Source organism: Balaenoptera acutorostrata, chromosome 17 (assembly GCF_949987535.1).
Source record: "Balaenoptera acutorostrata chromosome 17, mBalAcu1.1, whole genome shotgun sequence".
In the NCBI taxonomy this organism is placed as follows: domain Eukaryota; kingdom Metazoa; phylum Chordata; class Mammalia; order Artiodactyla; family Balaenopteridae; genus Balaenoptera; species Balaenoptera acutorostrata.
The window spans coordinates 19,446,156-19,471,501 of record NC_080080.1 but is presented as its reverse complement, the minus strand read 5'-3'; the positions used below and the strand labels follow the sequence as shown (position 1 = coordinate 19,471,501).

Genomic DNA, 25,346 nt, shown 5'->3' with positions numbered 1-25,346 from the left:
GTCACTCAGAGAGAAAGTCACACAACTAGCAAGTGCCAAAGCAGGGACATGAGCCCAAGTCCTGTGACTCCAAATTCAATACCACACATTACACTGAGATCCTCTAAAAGAGAAAATATGCATTATTGGACTTATGTGGGCTCCTATTAATCACCACCTACTCTCCCAAATATCTGTTGAATGAATGAATTCTTTGATTCAAGATTCTTAACCCGAGGTTCATGACAACACAAGGGGGTCCAGGAGTAGGCTTGTATGAACCTCCTGAAAGTTTATGAAAAGTGCCATGTGTGTATATTGTGCATTTTTTCTGAGAAGAGTAATGTACATTTAAGTCTCAAAAGGACTGTGGTTCCAAGGAAGAATCATCCGCAGTTTACATAACTCTTCGTCATCATTCGCCTCTGTCTAGAGTTTCACATGCACAAATTTCTTCAGAAAATCAAACTGAATTTTTTCATCTGTAGTCTCCAAAGCCTCCATCACTCTCTAGCAGCTCTTAGAGATCTCACTTGTTGGTCCCTTCTGAGCCTTCCTTCTGGTGTCAAAAGATGCCAGCTTGTATCTTTGATATCAGCTTATCAAAAGGCTCTCTTAAAAGTCCACCTAGCTTGGCCTTCAACCTCTTCCCGGGCCAGGTACTATCCTGAAAATGATTCCTTCGCTTTCGCAAAGCCAAAGCAAAATTGCAAAAGGCTTTTCATGCAGCTTTTCCCAGCCTTGGGCAAGGTTGGGATAGATGTGGACAGCAAGAGGAGAAACCCACTGAGATGTGGATGGGAGAGGGAGCTGGTAGATCTGGAGACTTGGGGGATCATCTTAAGTACCCAGGAAGTCTAAAACCTTCTTTTGTTAAATAATTGGAAGACTACGCCTTTCCCTGATAATCAGGGTTGACTTTCATTCTTCATTCTTTACCATATTGTATTATACATTGTATCTCTGTCATCTTATTCAGTGCCTGAAGATCATAGTCATTGACAAGAATTGTACAAGAATTCACACAAACTTACTGAGCATCCTCATTGGGTCCAGGCTGTAGGCTCGAAGGATGCTCAGACAAACAGAGCTGATGCCTGCCCTCGAGGAGTCTACAGACCAGTGGCGGACAGACAAGTAAATAGATACTTGCAATAAAGAATGGTAAATGCTCTGTGAGAAGGAATAGAGGAAGCTCTGGGAGAAAAGGCGAGAGCCACCCACCCATTCTGGAGGAAGAGGAGCAGTCTCCAGGAGAAAGTGGCTCTCAGCTGAGTCTTTAGGGGAAAATAGAAGTTAGACCTAAGAGAAGGACAAAGAGGAAAGTCATGTTTAGTAAATAGTTTCATGCGCCTAAATTTGCATACAACATGCATAAAGTGTGTATTAAAATGTGCATAAGATGGGAATAAAGACACAGACCTACTAGAGAATGGACTTGAGGATATGGGGAGGGGGAGGGGTGAGATGTGACAGGGTGAGAGAGTGTCATGGACATATATACACTACCAAATGTAAAATAGATAGCTAGTGGGAAGCAGCCGCATAGCACAGGGAGATCAGCTCGGTGCTTTGTGACCACCTAGAGGGGTGGGATAGGGAGGGTGGGAGGGAGGGAGGGAGGGAGATGCAAGAGGGAAGAGATATGGGAACATATGTATATGTATAACTGATTCACTTTGCTATAAAGCAGAAACTAACACACCATTGTAAAGCAATTATACTCCAATAAAGATGTTTAAAAAAAAATCTCAAAAAAATAAAATAAAATAAAATGTGCATAATATGTGGAGAGGGAGTGACTGATGAGAGATAAAATGGAAGAGAAAGGCAAGTCCCAGAGAACCTGTGTACATCAACATTATTCTCAAAAGGAAAAAAATAGGAATCCATTGTAGACTTTTCAAAAGAGATCTACATGATCATATTGCATTTTAGAAAGACCATTTGATACAGTATGGTGACAAGACAGGGGGCATGGGGATGGGTAGTACTGGCCTAAAATGAGACTAACAGAAAGTTGTGACCAGAATCAAATTTGGGGTGGTACTGACTTATACTAAAACAGTGGAAGCTGAACTGGAGACACAGGTATGTGTATGAAATGCATTAAGCAGGGAGAGCAGATAGGACTAGGTGTCATGAATGAAAGAGAGGAGTGATGATTCTGTCTAGGATGATTCTGTCATGTCTGGCTTGGACAACTAGGGATGCCATTTGAGCAGTGAGAATAGAAAAGGAGGAGCAGGCCTGGGAGAGAAAGGGAGAAGACAAATTCAGTTTGAACATGTTGATTTTAAGGTGCTCCATGGAGATGCACCTTGAAGTGGAGATGCTCTATAGAAAAGGTTGGTATTTAGGAGAAAGATCTGGATAGGCTATAGATTTGTCTGTAGTGGGTGAACCCATGGGGGTGGAAGAGGTTTCCTAGGGAGACTACTGGATGGAAGGGGAAGAGAGTCAAGGAACAGAGGGACACACCAACGCTGATGAAGGGAGGACTTTTAGAGGCATTAAATGAAACTCAGAAGGCAGAGGGAAACCAGGGAAGCATGGTATCAAAGAATCCAGGACGGAATTTTAAAAAAAAGAAAGAAAGAGAGGGATGGGGGGGATGACCAACAGTTCAAAATGACACAGAGAAGACTTGGGGAAGGTTGAACACAACACTCTCTGGTTTAGCTCCCAAGAGGTCTCTGGTGGCCCTGGCCAAGGTTTGTCTTCAGAAGGGAGGGCAGAAGCCATTGACTGTGGGTTAGCAAGTTACTGGGTAGTGAGGGCATTGAGATGGTGAATGTCACCCACTCGTTCCAGAAGCTTGGTGGGGCCAACTTCCCTGGTGGCGCAGTGGTTAAGAATCTGCCTGCCAATGCAGGGGACACCGGTTCAAGCCCTGGTCCGGGAAGATCCCACATGCCGTCAAGGCAACTATTGAGCCTGTGGTCTAGAGCCTGCGAACCACAACTGCTGAAGCCTGCATCGCGGGCACCGCAACGAAGAGTAGCCCTGGCTCTCTGCAACTAGAGAAAGCCCGAGTGCAGCAACCAAGACCCAATGCGGCCAAAAATTAAATTATTTATTTAAATAAAAAACGTTTGGTGGGACGGTAAAGGAGAAACATTATTTTCAGCTAGAGAGGAAGTGCAGAAACTCAACACAAACATCGATTGACTGAAGTGAGGAAAACGTCCTATTCCCGGCAGAGCCGGCTGGGTGAAAAATTCATTAACAAATGCCAGAACCGGCTTCCCTCTCTGCGTCCTGCTGAGCGCTAGAAAGGCTTTTGTTTTCATTGTCTTTATCAGTGAGAAACGGCTCGGTTCGGGGCCGAACCTGTTAAAATGAAACCAGAGTGTGTGGCAGGACAGCCATCGAAAGCCTTTGACCCACCGCTCGCACCTGAACGCCGGCTCTGCCCACTGCCCCTTCCGACCCTCCCCACCTGCCGTGTCTGCCCTGCGAGATTTCCAAGTCCGGAGCAGAAAGCACCCCTGCTCAGCTGAGACTCCGGGCTCCCTCAACTCTTCTCCAAAATCGAGCCAGATTCATCTGAAAGTCAGCTTGTTCAAATAGTGAAGTACAAAGGGCCGAGGGGCTGGCCGTGCCGCCGCCGGCTCTGTGCACGCGGGGCAGCGCCTTCCCTTTGTGGAGCCCCCGAGGGGACGCGGCCATGTGGAACGGGCTCCCTCCGTCAGCGAGATGTCTGCTGCCTTTGGAGTCCAGTGTAGGATCCCACAGCACGTTACTGAAGCAGATGGCTTGAAAAATCCCTATCCTCCCCGCAAAGCCCTGGTCCAACAGGTAATCAGCCAAACGCCGAGCCCTCTCGCGGCCCCGGAGGACCGAGCTCCCCGAACCCCGCGACCCGCTGCGCCCAGGGGAGCTCCCACTTGGCACAGGTTCCAGCCGCGGTGACCGGAGACTCGTCCACGGCCCCCTTCTCTGCAGGGACTACCGGCTGGGTTTCCAGAAACGAGATACGTATTTACAAACCCAAACATTCCCTGGCAACCAAAGCTCGAAATGAGTTCCGCTCTGCATCTCGCGCGCCTGGAAATCGCTGCAGCTGAGTGCACGGGAACGCAGCCCAACGGGGACCGCTTTCCGGCACATCCGGAGGCCCTTTGCAAGGTTTCTCGGCTGACAGAACAGCAGCTGGGACCCGGGAGCCCGAGCAATGGAGGACGGGAAAAGGGAGGCGCCTACCGTACCCGCTCGGCGCGGCGGCTCATCGCTGCGGCCGTCTGGGCGCCTGCTCCGGCCCGGGCGCTGCGGACGCGGCCTCTGCTGTGAGCTCTGCCCCGGGACGGCTGCCTCGGGCTGCTCTTGTTTGCACTGGGCCGTTTGCTTTTGGGATTTCTCCAATGCAGATGTAGTCAGGGGGCCGCTGTCCCGGGGGACAATGATTCCATTGGAAGCTGGCCTTTGACAAGACTCACACATGACCTTTGACTAAAATGGCTTTGGGGAAGGAAAGTGACCGGAGGCTGAAGACCGGGCATCCAGGACAGCCGTCCGCATTCCCACCCCCAACAGTGCCAAGTTAATTTTTCATCCCGTAATCTTTCAAGGAGAGTCTCTGTGAGGTTTGATTTGCCATTTCTCCCTCATTCTGCCGGATCCTTTATCCGGGGTTTCCGAAAGGATTTTGCTGCCGAAGTTTCCTGCCGTGTTGTTGATGAGTTCCCTGAATTAGCATTCCCAGGTTAAACGTGAGCAGTATATCGTATAAAGTCCTCTAACACTCTGGAAAATAATACCCCTATTTTTTTCCCCTAAAGCATGCTACAATTGACAAAGGGCTTGTGACAATCATGCTGTCACTTGGCCTCCCAAACAATGCCGGGAAGACTCTCCTATTACTGCCATTTTACACGTAAAGAAAAAGAAGCTCCAAAAAAATAAGATATTTGCCCAGTTACCCAACCAGAAAGTGAAATCTGAGTCTTCTCAATCACATTCTGTCCACATCCACAAACCACCCACCTCCCTGCTGGGTGACCCACCCCAGTAACTTAATTATAACACATAAGCACATGTTATAACGCATAATATACAGCAAGAGTAACTATAGAACATTTTAATATTTGAATTATAAAAGCGTTAGAAAGTGTTTTAAAATAATAGCTGTTTTGGTTAAGGATATCCACAGATATCTTGAGTTCATTGACTACGTTTTTTTTATTGTCGAATTTTTTCTCTTTACCAGCTGCTGAAAGAATTCTATAGGAACCAGACTGGCAACTCTGAGGTGCTGGTACAAGCCTAGGGATTCCTGAGGTTGCTGCGAGAGTCTGTCACTAGTCATGATCAGAGCCTTTTTCCCTCCTTTTTCTGGGTCCTTCCAGATGGCAAAATGCTAAATAGAAGGGGAAGAGGCTGTGGGATTGTAAAGAAAGCCGCTGTGAACAAGGAGGCAGCGTCCCAGAATTTTAGTGTGATGAGGAGAGCTGTGACGGGGGTCTGCGGAGATGCTCTAGAGATGCCTGGTCTGGCAAATGGCATCACTCTCATTTTTCCGCTTAGAGAAGGGGAAAGGGGGTGATACACTCAGTCTGGGAGGATTGGAAGGAGTCGGCCAGGAGGAGAAGAGGAAGAAGGACATCACTGACTCATACAACATCATGTCCAAAACCTGTCCTGATGCCTTTGGCAAACTGAAAATAGTTCCTGCAGACAAGAGCAGAGGGTGTGGGAGGCTGTGTCTAGAGAGGAGGGTGTGGGTTTGGACTCTGACCAGCCTCCTGTGTCACCTGAGGGAATTTGGACTTCATCCTGAGGAACCCAATGGGTTAATATAACTGGCTCCAGGTTACCAGCTCACAAGAAAAGGATGCAGGAGTCATATGCTGTTCTACAACAAGAAAAATATATCTATCAACCTGGCTTGGTGGTTATGGGCATTGGCTTCATCAGACAGATGCAGTTTCTTCTTCTTCTTCCTAGCTACAAAAATGCGAGCAATATATTTAACCTCACTAAGCCTCAGTTTTCTCATCTGTAAAATGGGGATTATGGTACACGCTATGAGAATTAAATGAAATTATGTGGGTAAAACCCCTTGCCTTTCTTCTGACATACAGTCGTGCTCAGCAACAGGTAGCTACTGTTATCTTTTAAAGTATTGATGCTTTAATGTGTGCAGCAGCTACCATGGAATAGGAACTCCCTTCCTTCCAGCTCATTCCCTTCTCCCCATTATAATTTTTTGGCTTTTGACTCATTAAAGTTTGTCCTCTGTTCTTTCCACTTTGTTCCTCCTTCTCGACATTACTTCCTTCCTTTATGTCCCAGTCTAGACTTTAATGTCGGTTTCGATCTTACTCTCCTTCCACCTCAGTTTGTTCATTTCCTGGTCCAACCACTGCCATACCATCTGCAAAACCTTCAGCCACGATGTAACGGTCTGCTAGAGCTACACAGCATCACTCACCGTGTCCACTGGCACCACCACCTATGTGCGCTCTGCAGCCTAGATGCCGTGTCCAGCACCACTGTATTCCTTACGAGTGTCCCTGGTCAACCCACCTCTTCACTTCCACAAAGTCACTCTTCCCTCCCCCGCAGAACCCGGACCCCACTCCCAGCTGACTTTCAGCAAACGACCTCCTCTCCCCCAGCAAAGGGCACAAGGGCTACCAGGAGGGAACTCTGCTTCCTGGCCTTGCACCAGAAAACTTATTTCCAGTCTCCACACCTTGCCTCCCACTTTCGAAGTGGCCCTCCTTCTGTGTGCTATGGAATCCCTCTCTTCCCATGTCTTCTGGAACATTCTTTCATCAGCCATCCCTCTATCTTTCAGTTTCTTCTTTACTGATTTCACTAGTTCATTTATTCATCAGACATTTATACATTACATGTATAAATTACATGACAGTCAGCATCTTTGATTCTGGGAATACAAGAATAAATAAAATATCACAGTCGCTAAACATATTCAACTGTCTCTCATACAATGTACTCCGTTTTTCCTAATATGGTCTGAATACATGCCTGTTTGTTTTAACAACAATAACAACAACACACACACACACCACATGTGTCCACTGTCTAGAACATACTTCCTGTGGATCTTCCAAGGTCAGTTCCTTCCTTTAGAACCAGGCTTAAAGTCACCTCCTCAAAGAGACCTTCCCTGACAGCCAATCTAGGGAACCATCCTCTCCCTCATTATCAGCTATCGGTTAGCCTTCTTTATTTCCGTCACATCATTTATCCCATGTTGTAATGAGAGATTCCTTTGTTCCCTTACTTGCCTATTTCCTGCTGCTTCCACTAGTCTGAACCTTCATGAGGGCTTGGACCCATCTTTTAGTCACTGCTGTATCCCCAGTGCCCAGGGTGTACTTAATAGGCTCTCAGAAAACATTTGTTGATTGTTAAACCCCCAAGTGCCACAACCATCTTTGCCTTAATCTTTTTTTATTTTTTATCTCCATCAGACATCCTACTGGTTTTCAACATTGACTACAATTAGAATTCCCTGAGGAGTTTTGAAAAATCCTGTTGCCCAGAGCACCCTCTGGGGTGAGACCTTGCTACTAGTTTTTGTAAGCTTTCCAGACAATTGTAAAAGCCAAGCTTGAGACCACTGACCTAACCTCTGCCTGACACGTGGGTGATGCTTGAGAAGGAAATGAATGGATGAATGAATGATTCAAGGGATGGGGTCATTTAGCTCCTGCTTATCCTTCAATCCTCTTCCCCTGAGTCCTCCCACTCATCATGTTATCCAGGCATGCAAACCGCAAAACAAGCCCTGCACTGTCCTTGCTCCAAGCTTTCACATAATATCAGCTCTACCAAGAGCACCCATAGAGCATCTCAGCTGTCTAAGGAGTTTCCTTGCCTCTGGACTTGCCGGTAAAATCTGGATTTGGGCTCAATACCATCTCCTCTGCCAGATCTTTCCCAGTGTCCCCAAAGGGCTCACCTTTCTCTTTGCACATGTCCCCGTTAGAGCCATTGTGCTGCCGCCAGCAGCTGTGTCATGATTGGTTTTGACCCGGTGATCCTTTCTCCTTGTACCCCCATGTCTTGCAGACCACCCTACCAAAGATAAATTAATGGATTATCACATTAAACAAATTTTTTAAGAGATGCTCTATGTTTATTTTTTGTTTGGGGATTTTTAACAGCCTAACTGAGCTATAAATCACGTAACATACAATTCCTCAATTTAAATGGTACAAGTCATGGTTTTTAGGATATTCACAGGGTTAACTATCACCACAATCAATTCTAGAACATTTTCATCACTCGAGAAAGAAACATCGTACCCATTAATTATCACTCCCCATGACTCCTCAGCCTCCCAGCCCTAGATAACCACTAATCTACTTTCTGTCTCTATAGATTTGTCTATTCTGGACATTTCATATAAACGGAATCATACGATACTTGTTTTTTGTGTGTGTGTGATAGGCATTTACTTCCACATTTGAAGACTTATTTGGCCGCAGGATCCCTCTCACACTTAGTCGATGTGGCAGAATATGGACTCTGTAGAGAGAGCTTGGAGGACAAACCAAAGCAGTACTTCTTAGACCACATTACACAGCAACCTGGTAAATTACCAAATTCCTGAGCTGGGGGAAGGAGGATACAGGAATTAGCTACACCTGCTATCGCAGAAGAAAGGGAGAGGGGATGGATTCCCAGACAGCTCAGCTCTGCCTCACCAGTCCCGTCACAACCAGGCCACTGGGACAGGACCTCCTGCACCCAAAGGACCCCACATTGAGGACAAACTGCCTGGATCAGACTCTAGTTTTGCCACATGTTAGCTGTTACTCTTCATTCCCAGCTACCTCATTTCTAAAAAGAGGATAAAAACAACTCTACCTTATAAGCACCACATCATAGGATCGTGATAAAGATTAAATGAGGGGATGCATAGCAAGTGCACAGCACAGCACTTGGGCCATTATAAGTGCCTGATAAATATTTATGGTGTTGTACTTGTCGATGTTTGACCACAGCTGTTTTCATATTGTTCTTCTAAGTAAAATTTAATATGGAAAGAGGGTTCTGCTGCTTTACAAAATAATTCAAACCGTTATTCTAGGAAAACTTCACACACCATGCAGATACCCACTGCCAGACGGTCATCTGTGTTTTGCTTGATGAAAGTAGGGACAGTGGCAAGATTTAGCTGAAGCCAAAGAGTACTTGTTAATGGAAAGTTGGAGGGAGGAGATGGATTAGGTCCATTCCTGGCATAAAAAGCTGATGGAGAGAACCTAGTTCTTCCCACCAAATGCACATCAGTGCCATTAGCAGGCAGCAGATGTAGGCTAAATGGACCCTGTGTCTTGTCTTGTTTATCTGCACTCCTCTCCAGCAATTTCTTTACTTTCCTTTTACTATTCTTATGTGTCAGCCCTGCCTCTGGCATCCTCTGCTAAGCCCTCCTACGGTGTCTCTTAGGTACCTCTGAATTTAACATGTAGGTAGCTACAAACAACAAATGCTGGAGAGGGTGTGGAGAAAAGGGAACCCTCCTGCACTGTTGGTGGGAATGTAAATTGATACAGCCACTATGGAGAACAGTATGGAGGTGCCTTAAAAAGCTAAAAATAGAACTACCAATGACCCAGCAATCCCACTACTGGGCATATACCCTGAGAAAACCATAACTCAAAAAGACACATGCACCCCAATGTTCATTGCAGCTCTATTTACAATAGCCAGGTCATGGAAGCAACCTAAATGCCCATTGACAGATGAATGGATAAAGGAGATGTGGTACATATATACAGTGGAATATTACTCAGCCATAAAAAGGAACGAAATTGAGTTATTTGTAGTGAGGTGGATGGACCTAGAGACTGTCATACAGAGTGAAGTCAGAAAGAGAAAAACAAATACTGTATATTAATATATGTGGAATCTAGAAAAATGGTACAGATGAACTAGTTTGCAAGGAAGAAATAGAGACACAGATGTAGAGAACAAACGTATGGACACCAAGGTGGGAAGCGGGGTGAGGGGGTGGCGATGGTGGGATGAACTGGGAGATTGGGGTTGACATATATATACACTAATATGTATAAAATAGATAACTAATCAGAACCTGCTGTATAAAAAATAAATTAAATTAAATTTTAAAAAAATCACATAGGTGGCTGAGCCTTGGTAGGCAATCCAATGGTCAGACACAACCACCTGTAGCAAGTGGGCACAGGATCTACCCACTTTGCTCTCAAGTGGCCAATCACCCTGCCAGCTCCAGGGGAGCTGCTCTTGCGTGTAAACATCCAGTGTCTATTTCGAGTTACAGAGGGTAATTCGCGGACCTTCATCTGACTTCCGCTGCTTTGAATGGCCTTTCCTGCACATCTGGCAAACCTCTGTACAGATTCAGCTCAACTGTCTCTCTTTCCTGACTTCCTCCCCTCTGTGATCTCACAGCCCCTGTACACGCCTGTGGGGCGGTGCCTAGACAGTGCCCACTCATCACCTGTGCATATGACTGTGAACAACTAAAACACAAGGACCTTTTTCATTTATTTCTGTGTCTCCTATTAATAGCCCTGGGCCTAGCGCACGAGGCTCGTTCCTCCAATTTTACAGATATATATTGAGAGCCTACTATGTGCTGACACTTCAAAATGCAAATATTTCATAGAAGCACGGGAGTTTCACTTTGAAAGGAGTTTTGAGACAAGCAAATGAAGCCCAGAAAAGGTTGTGTCTTATCAAGTTTCTCCAATGCCTGAGAAAGGAAAATATAGGGGATAGAATTCAACTCTCCTGACACCTTGTTCTTTTAAGGCAGGGATTTTTTTTTTCCTTTGGATAAAATAACAGATTTCTGGGGACTTCCCTGGTGACCCAGTGGTTACGACTCCACGTTTCCACTGCAGGGGTCACAGGTCGATTCCTGGTCAGGGAACTAAGATCCCACACGCTGCATGGTGAGGCCAAAAACTAAATAAATAAAATAAAATAACAGATTCTTGAACATGGTTAGAAAACTAGAGAAAATATGAATGATTATTCTGTTCATTAATGGTTTTTCCAGATCAAACACTAGCCCTCAAAGCACCCCTGAGTTGGTGAGGGAGGATATTAACACAGACCAGTGCAAATCTGCAGTGTGGCTAATTCCTTTACCGTCTGACTCCCTGTCCTTCTCACACCCACCCCTGCTGGCTCACGTCTCACCCACGCCAGGCCAACCAAGGGCCTGTAAAAATTTAACTTGGTGCGATTGCACAACCATGAAAACTCAAGTTGCTTTTCGGGGTAATGAATGAGACTCTTCAATTGCCTCGTGAAAATGTTTCCAATGGGAGGAAAAACAGAACAAGTTGTCACAAACATCAATGTGCCCGTCAGGCTCAGGTGAGATGATTATACAACAAAAGGTCATAGGCGACACTCATTTGGGCCAGCTTGGAGGACAAACAGAATCTTGTGCTGTTTCTCTACCTGCTCCTTTGTTGAATGTCTATTGTTAAGAGCCCTTTTGGAAGTGATGGTTATGTTTGTTAGCTTTGATTTGGTGTCTGCGTATGGCCAAACTCATCAAATTATATCCATTAGATATGTGCAGGTTTTTTATATCAATTACACCTCAGTAAATGGGTTTAAAAAAAAAGAAAAAGAAACTATTTCCTCACTGAGTCAAAATCATGGTGCAGCAAACCCACTATTCTGTGTCTCTCACCAAGGTGGGTTTTTTGTAAGATAGAGCAAGACTGTAATGCCTGCCTGGCTCCTTGAAGGCTGTTGCTGAGTTTCTCTTAACTACTCATGTTGGCACTAACTCCAGTGAATGCCACTCCTTAAGGCCAGGCCACCATAACCTCTCATCTGGACCACTGAGAAAGTCACCTAACCATTCTCCTTGACTCCAGTTTGAAGTCTTTTAACCTACCCTCCATGCTGCAGCCAGACAGATCGTCCTAAAATTCCAACCTGACCTAATTCCTCTGCTTAATACACTACAGGGTTTCCCATTGTCCCAAAGATAAAGTGTTAATTCCATAATCTAGTTTAGCGATAATCTGGTCAAGGTTGCTGCCTATAGACAAAAGTTTCTAGCTAAGGAGTCAAGTGAGCTAGAACTTGGTCCGTGTTCCACGTGCCAAGCCATGAGCCCTAGCACTGGCCCATTCTGCCTAAGACCCAGGAAGGGCTGGAGAGCCCCCCTGGATGACCTATTACTTCCTGCTGTAGTGCATATCTAACAGCCCCTATACCTGCTTCCATCTTAACCGCAGCATTATAATCCCGTCATATTAGCATCTCAAAATTCCCCTCTGTCTTGCTTCTGACTCTTTGCCCATGTTCTCCTCCACCTGAACTTCTCTTCATTCTTCTCTTCACCTGGGTAAGTCACATTCTCCTTTCTTCTCTCCACTTAAATATCGCCTTCCCTGACCCTCTTGGATTAGTTTAGGAGCCCCCAATATGTGTTCTCAAAGCACCATGTGTTTTTCATAACAGTGTGCTCATTCTATGGTTTTATAATTGCCTATTTATCTCTTTACTTGAGAGCAGGGACTGTACCACGGTCCTGTGTAACTTTCTTGTCTAGGTGTTCAATGGATATCTGTTGATTAAAGAAATGAATGAATAAATGGATGGATGCATAAACATATTTTTAAAGAACCTTGAACTCATGTTTCCAATGAACATCACATTTTGACTAAAAGTGCTCCAAAATCTTATTACCTACCGTCCTATAATGGTCTTAAATGTATTTTTTTCTGCCTTCACAGAATGCATTTGAAAGGGTGGAACTCTAGGAACTGGGAACTCACCTTAGCTCATCCAAAATCACAGCTTTCCCATTTTACAGACTAAAAATGCCAGACTTCTTTCTTTGTAGTCTTGATGGATGTCTCCAAATGAAAAGATGCTGGTCTTTCCAAGGTGTCTTCAACTCATGGGCCTGTCCACCTTCACCCAACATGGCACCCAAGGCAACACAGTGGAAGGCCTTGAATATTTTCGTGAGGAGTTTTGCATTCATCCTGTGGGTAATAGGGAGTTCATGAAGAGTCTTAAACAAGGGAGTGTCATATTCATTTTTGTGTCTTGAGCAATTGCTCTAGAAGGGCTAGGGAAGATGAGAGCCTGTGGGCAGGGAAGTGAGAAAGAAAGCCACTGGAATATCCAGGCAAGAGATGATGAAGGCCTGGACCTTGATCATGGCAATGGAGATAAGGATGCAAATTTTTTTAAAAATTGAGGAGGAAAAATCTCTTGGACTTGATTAAATATGGTAATAAGAGAGGGAGAAGAATCAGGAAAGATCCTAGGATTTCTAGCTTCAGCAACTGGGTCACTGGTGCTACCATCATCTGAGCTCAGTACTATGAAGATAGAGAGTTCACTAAGATGTATTCAGTTTAAGTTATGGACTTTCCTAAGAAGTAAAGGTAGGAATTATCTCTGTACACACAGTTTCAGACATACCTCATATATAATAGGTGCTCAAAATGCTTCTTAAATTGAATTGAAGGTGGAGTACATCCTACATATAGAATTTTCAATAACTAATTTCAACTGCATCTTTTGTCAAATTCCATGCAAAGACTCATCCAACTATACTGTTCTCATATTAACATAAATATAAGATTTATCCATATGACAAGCTAAGAAATTTCAACCCCCTGGAAAGTATGACTAAGAAATTTTACTGCAATAATAATTTTCACTAAGTGGTGGAAGGAGTCAGGAAAAGGGATAGTTATTATAACAACCACAAATTGGTCCAGGGCTACACTTGGCTTTCAATTTCACTACAAATTTCAGAGAAGCCATAAAAGATTCTAGTGAAATCTGGTTGGTTGATTAGAAACATGCGAAGGAACCCCAAACAGGCACGTGTTTCACATTTCCTACTCCAAAGTTTGCCAAGTATTAATCATCGTCCTCTCTGTGTTATTCCAGAAAACATAATCACTCCAGCTGGTCTTTTGGAAGGACAGGACTGGGGTCAGGAGAGCATCCACAAATCCAGAACTTCCACAGAGGATTAGAGAGTAAATGCCATACAGAGGGAAAGCTGCCACACATAACTCTCCCCATCTTCCCAGAACCTGCTTCCCCAACATGGCCCTCCATATCCCTGCCCTCAGCCCCGCCCTTGCTCACCTCCACAGCAGAAGAGAAAAGAGAGTTTGGAGATGTAGCCTCTCGAGTGAGAATACTGTTGCCTCAGCCGAACATCTCCCTCCCCAGAACACAGATTCCAGAATGGAACAGGGACACGCTTCGGGGCCAGAAAGTCCCCAAATTTGAAACCAAACTCCACCATCTACTCTGGGTAATTTACTTAACCTCTTTGAGCCTCAGATTTCTTCCTTTCCAAAACGAGGATAATAAGACCTACTTTGAAAGGTGAAGAATGAATGAGGTAATTTATGTAAAACACATACGTGTGTGATATTAGCAAACCTGTCTGGACCCTTCCTGTCCCCTTCCTTCTGTATGGTGACCTGCCCAAGCAAGCGTGGAGCCCAAACTGTCATTCAACACAATCCCCACTCACAGAAGTCCCACGGGAATGAGTCAACTTTCCCAGCAACTGGAGCCCTGATCAGGTGCTCTGAAGGGGGCTCAGATTCACCTACTCCTCCTGGGACACACAGAGCAGCTGAGAAGATAGCAAATCTAGCCTCTCTCAGATTAAAGTGCTACCAGAGCAAGGATGATGAAAAAGCTAGTTTTGCCTGGAACAGTCAGGTCAGAGCTCATAAATGAGGCATCATTTGAACTGGGCCTTAATGGATGACTAAAAATTTTCTGGGAAGGAATCAGAGACATTCATGCAAAAGGGGGAAATAAATAAAGACAATGAGGTCATGACGTGCTCAAGAAACTATAACAAGATAGGTATGGCTAGAGGAGAGACAATGTCAGGGGAGGTTGGGCAAACCCATGAGTGAAGACATCTTCGAAAAACCAGCATCTTTTCATTTGGAAACATCCATCAAGACTACAAGGAAAGAAGTCTGACACTTTTAGTCTGTATAATGGGAAAGACGTGGTTTTGGATGAGCTGAGTTCCCAACTCCTAGAGCTTCGCCCTTTCAAATGCATTCTGTGAAGGCAGAAAAAAAAATATTTAAGACAAATACGGGACAGTACACAGTAAGATTTCAGAGCTCTTTTAGTCAAAATATGATGTTCATTGGAAACATGAGTGCAAGAATTTTTTTTAAAAAAATGTTTATGCATCCATCCATTTATTCATTCATTTCTTTCATCAAGAGAAATGCTGGGGAAGAACAGTATGGAGGTTCCTTAAAAAACTAGAACTAGAACTACCATATAACCCAGCAATCCCACTACTGAGCATATACCCTGAGAAAACCATAATTCAAAAAGAGTCATGTACCACAATGTTCACTGAAGCACTATTTTCAATAGCCAGGACATGGAAGCAACCTAAGTGTCCATCGACCGATGAACAGATAAAGATGTGGCACATATATACAATGGAATATTACTCAACCATAAAAAGGAACAAAATTGAGTCATTTGTAGTGAGGTGGATGGACCTAGAGTCTGGCATACAGAGTGAAGTAAGTCAGAAAGAGAGAAACAAATACCATCTGCTAACACACATATATGGAATCTAAAAAAACAGTACTGATCAACCTAGTGGCAGGGCAGGAATAAAGACGCAGATGTAGAGAATGTACTTGAGGACACGAGCCGGGGGAAGGGGAAGCTGGGACAAAGTGAGAGAGTAGAACTGACATATATACACTACCAAATGTAAAATAGATAGCTAGTGGGAAGCAGCTGCATAGCACAGGGAGATCAGCTCGGTGCTTTGTGACCAGCTAGAGGGGTGGGATAGGGAGGGTGGGACGGAGATGCAAGAGGGAGGAGATATGGGGATACATGTATACATATAGCTGATTCACTTTGTTGTACAGCAGAAACTAACACAACATTGTAAAGCAATTATATTCTGATAAAGATATTTAAATAATTAATTAATTAATTAATTAATGTTAAAATAGAATGACTGATCACCTCAAGCGTTGGCAAGGCAATGAAGCAACTGGCCCTCTCATATGTTGCTGGTGGGGCACCAATGGTCCAAACACTTTGGGAAACTATTTGGTAGTTTCTTATATAGTTAAACATATACCCATCCTATGGCCCAGAAACCCCACTCCTAGGAATATGTCTACAGAAATGAATACATAGAGCCACAAAAATACTAGTACAAGAACGTTGAGTAACTTTATGCATAATAGCAAAAAAAAAAAGAGAGAGAGAAATGCTGGGAGCTGGTGTTAGCAAGGTCAGCTGGGTTAGCTTACCATGCGAGGCAGAGCTTCTGGATTTATCCTACAAGTAATGCAGGATCATTAAAGAGATTTGAAATTTTCTCTTTTGAATTTGATTGTATTTTGTATTTACCCTTTTTATTCTCATTATGAAAACCATACGCATATTTAAAAAATTATTCAAGCAGTACAAATGGAGGTAATAAAAAATGAATCCCTCTCTTCATCCCAGAATACTGGGTTTACTCCTGCTCCTCAATCTGGGCTCTATCCAGTTCTTAGAAATGTCTCTTCCTTTCCAATATTATTTTAAAATCCACCCATTTTTTCTTTCATACTTTTATGACTTCCTATTTTATGTTTACATTTTTAATCAATCAAGAGTTTGTTTTGCTATAAGGTGTCATATCTAGATTTGATTTGATTTTTCATTCTTTGTGTCTTTCTTTTAAAAGATGATGTTACCCTCATTTCAATTTATTGACATGATAGAGGTGCTTGTCCTTAGTTACATTCTCTTTGTTATGTTTTCTATTCTTAATGCTTCCTCTGTTTTCTAACTTTTGGTCCATGGTCTGTTTTTATCTTCTTCAATATGTCTGCTTTTCTTTTTTTCACTTCTTTTTTTTTTTTTTTGGCTGCACTGCACAGCCTGTGGGATCTTAGTTCCCTGACCAGGGATTGAACCCAGGCCCCCTGCAATGGAAGCCTGGATCCCTAGCCACTGGACTGCCAGGGAATTTCCTTTCATTTCTTTACAGAGAACTACCTGATGGAAGAACAAGGAATCTACCTTGTAGCGAAGGCTCTTATGTCAGCAGTGTTTGGTGTGTACGTGTCTACCTGTATATGTCAGTTGACCCTGATATGATTATCACCTGTCTACTGTAAACTCTCAGTCTGAGAACTCTTGTAGAGATGGAATGTCTGCAGGATTCTCTTTTGATTCCACTTTCCACGACACTCCACAGTGGGGAACTGGAACTTAGATACTTTCTTAGTCCATCCACAACCCCACACGTTGCTGTTTCAGGCACAGTTGGCTCATTAATGATGTGCTGCCTCTTTTTAAAGACCACTACGGAAATACAGATTTACTATTATTGTCTTTCCTCAATTAGATCCAAATTTTACTATGCTTAGCAATTATCCTTCAGAATTTGAGGTCATAGGTATTTCCTAAGTTCTTTGAAAATAAAAATTCTCTTTTCTTTTTTTTCAGTTGGTTTTAGAAGATGTCAATAGAATTGGAGTAGAAACAGCTATCCACCCCTGTTTTAGCCAAAATTTCTCCATTGAAAATAGTTAAGTAGAAGAGAATATGTTGACATAAGACTAATTATGATTTTGACAGATGGACTGGAGCGGAAAGATAATGGAGGCCGGGAAACCAATTAGGAGGCTAGCGTGCTCATCCAAAACAGAAGAGAGGTGGAGCAAACCCGAACTAGGGTGGTGGTGGCAGTGAGGGGGAAGAGAAAAAGTCTGGGAGAAATTCTGCAGGCCAAACTGACAGGACTTTGTGACTGATTAAAAGGGAAGATTAGGCCAAGTGGAAAAGAAAAAGATAACTTGGTGGATGGCCATGTATTAGCTGAGAGAGGAAATACAGCAGAGGGAAAAGTTTATTTTTTAATATATTGAAGTTCCTGGGACATTCAGAGGAAGATAGAAAGCAAGCAGTTGGAAACACAGAACTGAGATTCAGGAAAGAGTCAGGGCAATAGGTGTGGATTTAGAAGTCTCCAGCACATTGAAAGCTGTAGTGGCTGGAGCCATGAAATAGATTAATTTGCCAAGAAAGAGAGTATAAAGTAAGAGGAGGATGAAGATGGAAGCAGGAGAACACCAGTATTTAAGGGGCTGGTGGGGAGGGCTGAGCCCATGAAGGATAGAATTGTAAAGGCCGGAAGAAAACAAGAAGCAGTGGCATTGTGAAAAACAACAGGAGAGAGAAGCAAGAAAGGGGTATAGTCAGCAATATCAAGTGCTGACAGGGGTTATAAAGCAAGCACTGAAATTGTCCACAGAATTTGGCAATTGGTGAGAGCAATTTGGGGAGGAAGGAAGGAGAGTGGAGGGGAAAATGACAAACTAATAATAAGTATCTAATACATATCAGGCAATACACTAGTATTTTGCATATATCATTACAGTTAATCTTCACAAAAATCCCCCAGAAGAGAAAACAGAGGCTAACAGACATTAAGTAACCCTTGTGCCATCACACAGAAGCTAAGGAGGCAGCTAGATTTACACGCAAGCTTGTCCTGCATTCAAAGCACCATCCTGTTTCCACTATGTTAATTTCCAAGTCAGATTAGAATAACTGAACAAATGCCTGTAAACTAAAAAATGTAATATACTTCAGATCATAGTTTCCTAGTGATTGTCATGCAAAACATAATCACTGTACCCAGGGCTGTGTTGGTACAACGTTAGCCTATCAGCCTCCCTCCTGTAAATCAGCCAGACTGCATTGGCTTCATCCCTGGCAATAGTAAGTGCCCAGGAAATGGTAACTAAGCCAACAGAGGTCACAAAATTAGTGACAAAAGAAAGGCCACAATGCAAATATCTTTATATTTTCCGTGCTCATTCTTTAATAGAAATTTGTCCAACCTGAGTTCTGTACACATATTCATCTCCAGCTACTTTGTACAGAGATGAATATGCAAACTTTCTTGACCTGAGAGCTTCTGTTATCATTACGCTTTATCTGGGTATCATCTCTTCCCTTGGATTCCGTCTCTCCCACAAGATATCAATGCTGTTCAGTGCTCAATACGGTGCCTGCCGCATAGCAAGTATTCAATGAATATTTGTTCTACTGAGTTGTTTTTTCTAGGCCGAGGTCACTGCAGGTGGTTCTATAACTTATTTGCCTCTGTTAAAAAGAGCCTGAAAACGCCAAGGTTGGGGTAAATAACTGGGGCTCAACCTCATCGCTCAATTAATTGAAAACCAACTAACCACTGAAACTAGCTGGAAGGGGTACCAGCAACTTTGCAGCTTTCCTCAATATGGGAAAAAGATATGTTTTATGGCCATATTTATAATGGGAACATATTTAAAGATTCTGGAATTCCTGTATGCCATTTCCATCCAGGACACCTGCCCTGCAAACACAGAGGATCCTACAAGTAATGGCATTTCCCATGGGGCTACACGACCAAGACCCATATATACAGAATATTCACAGCAATGATTCCCCAGACCAACTCAATTAGAAGGAAAAAAACAACTCCTTGTTTTGGCACTCTGGTGACTGCAGCTTATAAGGCATGCATCCTCCAGCTGATGGATGGTATATCTTTTACTAGACATATTTTGAGGTATATATTTTCTCAACAGGGAAATTAGTAAGAAAAAAATGACAATAAACACCATCATTTATTGCACATTGCATCTGTGCCAAGACTGTGGCTTAGTTCTTCCAACAATCTTATGAGTTGAGTTCCTTAACCAAAGTCACACACATGCAGTAATCAGCAGAGCCAGAGTACAATCAGATCTGTTTATTATTAAATCTACAATCTTAGTCATAAGACTAGAGATGGCTGACCTTCCCCCGATTAAAAAAGAAAAAAAATAATGAAATACTGCAGTGAAATCCTTCTTTCAGGAGCTTGGAGTTGTGTCAGATCCTGCCAGTTTTCTCCCTGATAGTCCTTCTCCTCCAGTAATTGAATCCCTGATATTTAATTGGATTCTTGTGGTCCTCTGGGGGGGAAAAAAAAAAAAAAAAAAGACTACATTTCCCAGCTTCCTTTGCAGCTAGCTATGTCCATGACTAAATTTTGGCTAATGTGACATAAGCAGAAGTGGGGTATGCAATTTCTTGGAAGTACTCTTAAAAAAAAGGGGGCATATCATTCTTCCTCACTTCCCTCCCTTCTGCTGGATAGGATTTACATGTCATCGCTATAGTTCTAGCAGCCATTTTGGAATGGAAGTCATACCCAGCAGTGCAATAAGAAAGAAGGTGTCTAGACCAGTTGCACTGTGAAGTGCTGGCTACTGCCTACAGACATCTTGAATGTGGGGTGGAAACATGTCTCTTCTTGTTTAAGCTACTGCTTTTCCTTCCTTTTTCCCACAGTTGGGTCTAGAGGCCTTGTGCCATCTTGTGTATTATGAAATCTTTCTTGTATTGTTGTTAAATGTAAGTTCATTGAGTTAAACTGGTATTGGACATGATAAATATTGTAGATAGAAATGACTAAGATACAGTTTTACTTCAAGGAACTTTCCATTTAGAAGGGGAGAGGAGACATGCCCCTGAGACTAAAAGAAAGGGAATACCTGGTACGTGAGTAGAAAAGTTTTATGCTTAGTGTATTTTTAGGTATATTTTGGAGTGTTTATATCTAGTTTCCCTACATGGATGATGGAGAAAGCATAGAAAGAGTGCATTTTTCTGGGGCTTTTTTGTTTTTTATCTTTGCATACCAGCAGGTACTCAATAGTTTGACCGATTGATAAAAATATTCTTCAGTTGATCCATTGCACTTAAGTAAAACTGGAACTTTGGCTAGTTTCTTGTTGCAATCTCTGAGCCCTGTCTCATCATCCTTCTGTACAAAAGGAAGATAAAGATTCCAAGAAGAGTAGCCCCAAACCCCACGCTTCCTTCCCCTGTGAGATAAAGGACCAGGGCCCCGTTAACTAGCTCTGTGCACAGCATACACTCAGAACATCCCGAGAGAAATCCTGGAGGAGGGCTCTCGGGACTTGGAGAATAAAGATGTAGGTTCTAGATCCTGGCTCTGCCATCAATTCCCTGTGCCCTCAGCAGACTGTCTCACCTTTGTGGGCCACAAGTCCCTTAATTAACAACAATGAGTTAATCAATTATAACAAGAGGATTTGACTCAATGGCCTCCGAGGTCATTTAGCACAAATGCTCTGTGACTCTCTAGTTGGAACAAGCCCTAAATAGGGAGTTGAGGAACCTTGAATTTAGTTGTGTTAAATCCTGATTCTTTCACTAATTCACAGGATAAGCTTAAGAGAAATATGCCACATTTGCTAACCTCAGGTTCTTCACCTGTAAGATAAGGGAGCTGAACAAAATGCCTTACAATACCTCATAGAGTTCAACTACTCTATAAATGCATTATGAAAATTATTCTTTCTTGATGGAAAAAATCAAGTTAATAACATTACTAGATTTAAAATCCATATAAGTTGTACTATCTAAATAACCCCAATCTAATATTCCATGCACAAAATTAGGATTTTTTTAAAGTTACCACCCTGTGATAATAACAAAATTGACTCAGAGATGGAATTTTGCATTATCTTTCATCTTTTTGCACAGGCTCTTATATGTCATGACTAAGGTCATAAATGAAAATGACCTCTATGGGAACAGAAGTGCCTTTAATAAGCATAGCGGTTCCTGTTGATAAGCATAACCAACAATCTTAATGTCACGTTGTTCCCCTTGATCCCAAGTCAAAATGTTTCCTTTTATCCAAGTCCAAACAATTTGTCCATGTCCACTGGAAGAAAATGATTTAGCACCATCCATCCCCTGTTTTAACACCCTTGAAATCCTCTTTATAGCAAATAGCCTAAAGCCAGCAAAGTGTCATGTTTTTTCTTCTTTTAGAGCTTGTACAATGTGTACACATTTCCAGAGTAAGATATTGTACATCAACTCTAGGCTGTAACTAAGGACTTAGTAAACAAAACAGTCAGGGCTGGTTAACGGAGTTTAGTGCCAAAAAATTTAAAAATCACTATCTTTATCAAACAATGAAACCCTCAGTGAATGGAAAATTTTAATGCTTTGGAGTCTTCAAGCTGGTTTTCATTTTGTTAAAAGAACCTATATTTATTTACCTATTAAAGGTAAATTTTAATAAAATAATCACCCCCAAGCTTTTCCCCTTCCTGAATTGAGGCTGAATGTTTGAAGCTTCATGTTATAGGCTACATTTTGTCCCCTCAAAATTCATATGTTGAAGTCTTAACCCCTAGTACCTCAGAATGTGACTATATTTGGAGATACCGGGACTTTAAAGAAGTAACGGAGGTCAAATGAGGACATATGGTTGAGCCCTAATCCAATATGATTGGTGTCATTATAAGAACTGGAGGTTAGGACGCAGACAACACACAGAGGAAAGACCGTGAGAAGACAGAAAGAGAAGCTGGCCATCTGCAAGCCAAGGAGAAAGGTCTCCATGCAACAACCCTGCTGACCCCTTGATCTTGAACTTCTAACCTCTAGAATGGTGAAAAAATAAAAGTCTCTTGTTTAAGCCACCCCAGTCTGGGGTGCTTTGTTATGGCAGTGCTAATAAACTAATACACTTTGAATATTCTGTCACAGATTTACAGAAATGGTGAGTTTCTGGGGTCTCTCAGAGCTTAGCACATTGCCTTGGACATTATCAACACTCCATTCATGGTTGTCAAACGAATGAATTAATTTAAAAACGGAACCACCACTCACCTAGACTTCCCATGCTTAATCCTCTGTGAGGTGATATATGGAAATGAAAAGACTAGCCTATTCTTTTTATTCTCCTCTCCTTTCCCCCTCAGTCTCAGGCCAGCATTTCCATCTGAGTTCTTATTCAGTCTGTGATAAGAACCAACACTTTTGTTATATTGTTTTCATACATGTTCTGGATTCTTCTAGAATTAGATACACTTCTACCCACAAGTCAGGAAGTGATCTGAGTCTCTTGGATACAGCTTACAAGATGCTGGAATAGTGGAGAAAACTTGAGTCAACATCCAAAGTCTAAGGGTACTAATCCACTTTGAGAGATGGGGAACTGATAGGACAAAAAAAATCACCTCGTTATTTGGGGCTATATTTTCCCATTCTATGTCTTCTCTTTAGGCCTTATTGAGTTGAAAATTTACTTGCACCTTTCCTTCTAGTCTATCCAAATTGGAAGAGTCTCAATTACAAAATTTCTCTTGAGGAATTCTTCCCTTCCTACTTTGCATTTATGCACACATCCCCATGGGACTATGGAGATAGGTGAGAGCAAGATCAATCTCACTTTAATCTTTGCATGTAGTGCCAGGCCCACAACGTGCTCAATTGAGGTACTGTTGTTGTTTAAATGGGTGAACAAACATCTCCAAAATATAACAACATTCATTCAACCAATTATTTGCTAAGTGCATCGTTGCTGCAGGCACTGTACCAGATATGATGATCTAGAAGCGTCATCTAGGAATTCCAGACCAACTGAAAGCGCCAAGAGTGAATGACAACGATGTGATGTGAAGTCAGTCACAATGTGTGTGAAGTGTTAAGGGGAACACAGCACAATGAAAAACCAAACTATACTAGAGCAAGGACTCCCATCTTTTTCCCCTACCCATCCTGGCTACCCTTCAACTTCTGTACTCCTGTAGTATTTGACTCCTTACAAAAGAGCATATATTCAATTTGTAAATTTTTGCAAGTGCAATTGTCTGAACTTTTTATAAACCCAGCTTACGCTTTATCCTCTTGGGTAAATCTTTTCAGATGGCACCAGGGTTGAGTCATCTCTACACCTTCCTTACAATCTTCACCACTCATTTAGCAATGACTCCAAGACCACCTGAAGAGAGACCTCAATCACTCACTTGAACTTCTGTTTACGTCATGCATTGCTTGTATGTTTACACCTGCCTTAGAGACTGCAAGCTTCTTCAAGGCAGGAACCGTACATACAGAATGTTAGAAACTGAAGGAATTTAATGGTTATTTGATCCAGCTCCATCTTTTACAGATGAGAAAACCCAGAGTCAAGGACATTCCCACTTGCCCATAAGAACATAAAGAGTTAGTGAAAGACTAAAACTAAAATACCAAAATGATTTGAAAGAGTATCAGAAGGCTGACAGCCCTGACCTATTTTCCCAAGTGCCAACATCTGTCTGGGTTCTTTGTTTCGGCTTCTAATATCCTCTCTCTCTTTATTTTATTTTATTTTATATTTGGCTATGTTGGGTCTTCATTGCTGCAGGCGGGCTTTCTCTAGTTGCGGAGACGGGGGGCTACTCTTCCTTGCAGTGCACGGGCTTCTCATTGTGGTGGCTTCTCTTGTTGCGGAGCACAGGCTCTAGGCATGCGGGCTTCAGTAGTTGTGACTCATGGGCTCAGTAGTTGTGGCTCGCGGGCTCTAGAGCACAGGCTTAGTAGTTGTGGTTCATGGGCTTAGTTGCTCTGCGGCATGTGGGATCTTCCCAGACCAGGGATCAAACCCCTGTCCCCTGCAATGGCAGGCAGATTCTTAACCACTGCACCACCAAGGAAGTCCCTCCTCTCTCTCTTGAACCTGGTCCCTATAAAATGGAAGGCAGTTATGCTCACCACTATACCACCAATGCCAGTATAAAAAATGAAGTAGGGCTTCCCTGGTGGCGCAGTGGTTGAGAATCTGCCTGCTAATGCAGGGGACACGGGTTCGAGCCCTGGTCTGGGAAGATCCCACATGCCGCGGAGCGGCTGGGCCCGTGAGCCACAACTACTGAGCCTGCGCGTCTGGAGCCTGTGCTCCGCAACGGGAGAGACCACGACAGTGGGAGGCCCGCGCACCGCGATGAAGAGTGGCCCCCGCTTGCCGCAACTAGAGAAAGCCCTCGCACAGAAACAAAGACCCAACACAGCCAAAAATAAATAAATTAATTAATTTAAAAAAAAAATGAAGTAAAGGAATAACCTGTCCCTAAGGAATAATCATCCATCTGTGTGTGTGTGTGTGTGTGTGTGTGTATGTGTGTGCACGAGTGTGCATGCCCATAGCAAAGTACTATAGAAAACTACAAGCTTAGGGTTGTATTTACTCCACATACTTTGGAACCAGATGGTCTACTTTCAAGTTACAGATCTTCCACTACTTTTTGCTGGGAAGGGCTTAACTTTGGTCATCTCCAAGTCTCAGTTTGCTTCGCTGAAACATAAAAATTAGAATACTTACCTCTCTTGATTTCTTACAGTATCAGATTTCTAAAGCAATATTATAATGCTCGGCATAAAGTGAATGCTCGATACACTTACCACTATTATGAAAGAAAATGGCACAGCCTTTGCTATGACCTTGGTCTGACTAATATGAAAAGTAGAGGTAAAAACTGTAA

The 25,346-nt window shown here is 42.9% G+C and overlaps 1 protein-coding gene across 1 annotated transcript in view; it reads right to left on the bottom strand.

Annotated features, from left to right (window-relative positions):
- ENPP2 (ectonucleotide pyrophosphatase/phosphodiesterase 2) overlaps positions 1-4,477 on the bottom strand; it is a 107,407-nt gene extending 102,930 nt beyond the window's left edge. The window contains exon 1 of the mRNA XM_028168191.2: positions 4,191-4,477. Coding sequence (XP_028023992.1) covers positions 4,191-4,211 — 21 coding nt within the window. The 5' untranslated portion in view covers positions 4,212-4,477. The remainder of the gene's footprint in view (positions 1-4,190) is intronic.
- Positions 4,478-25,346: the final 20,869 nt, after the last annotated feature.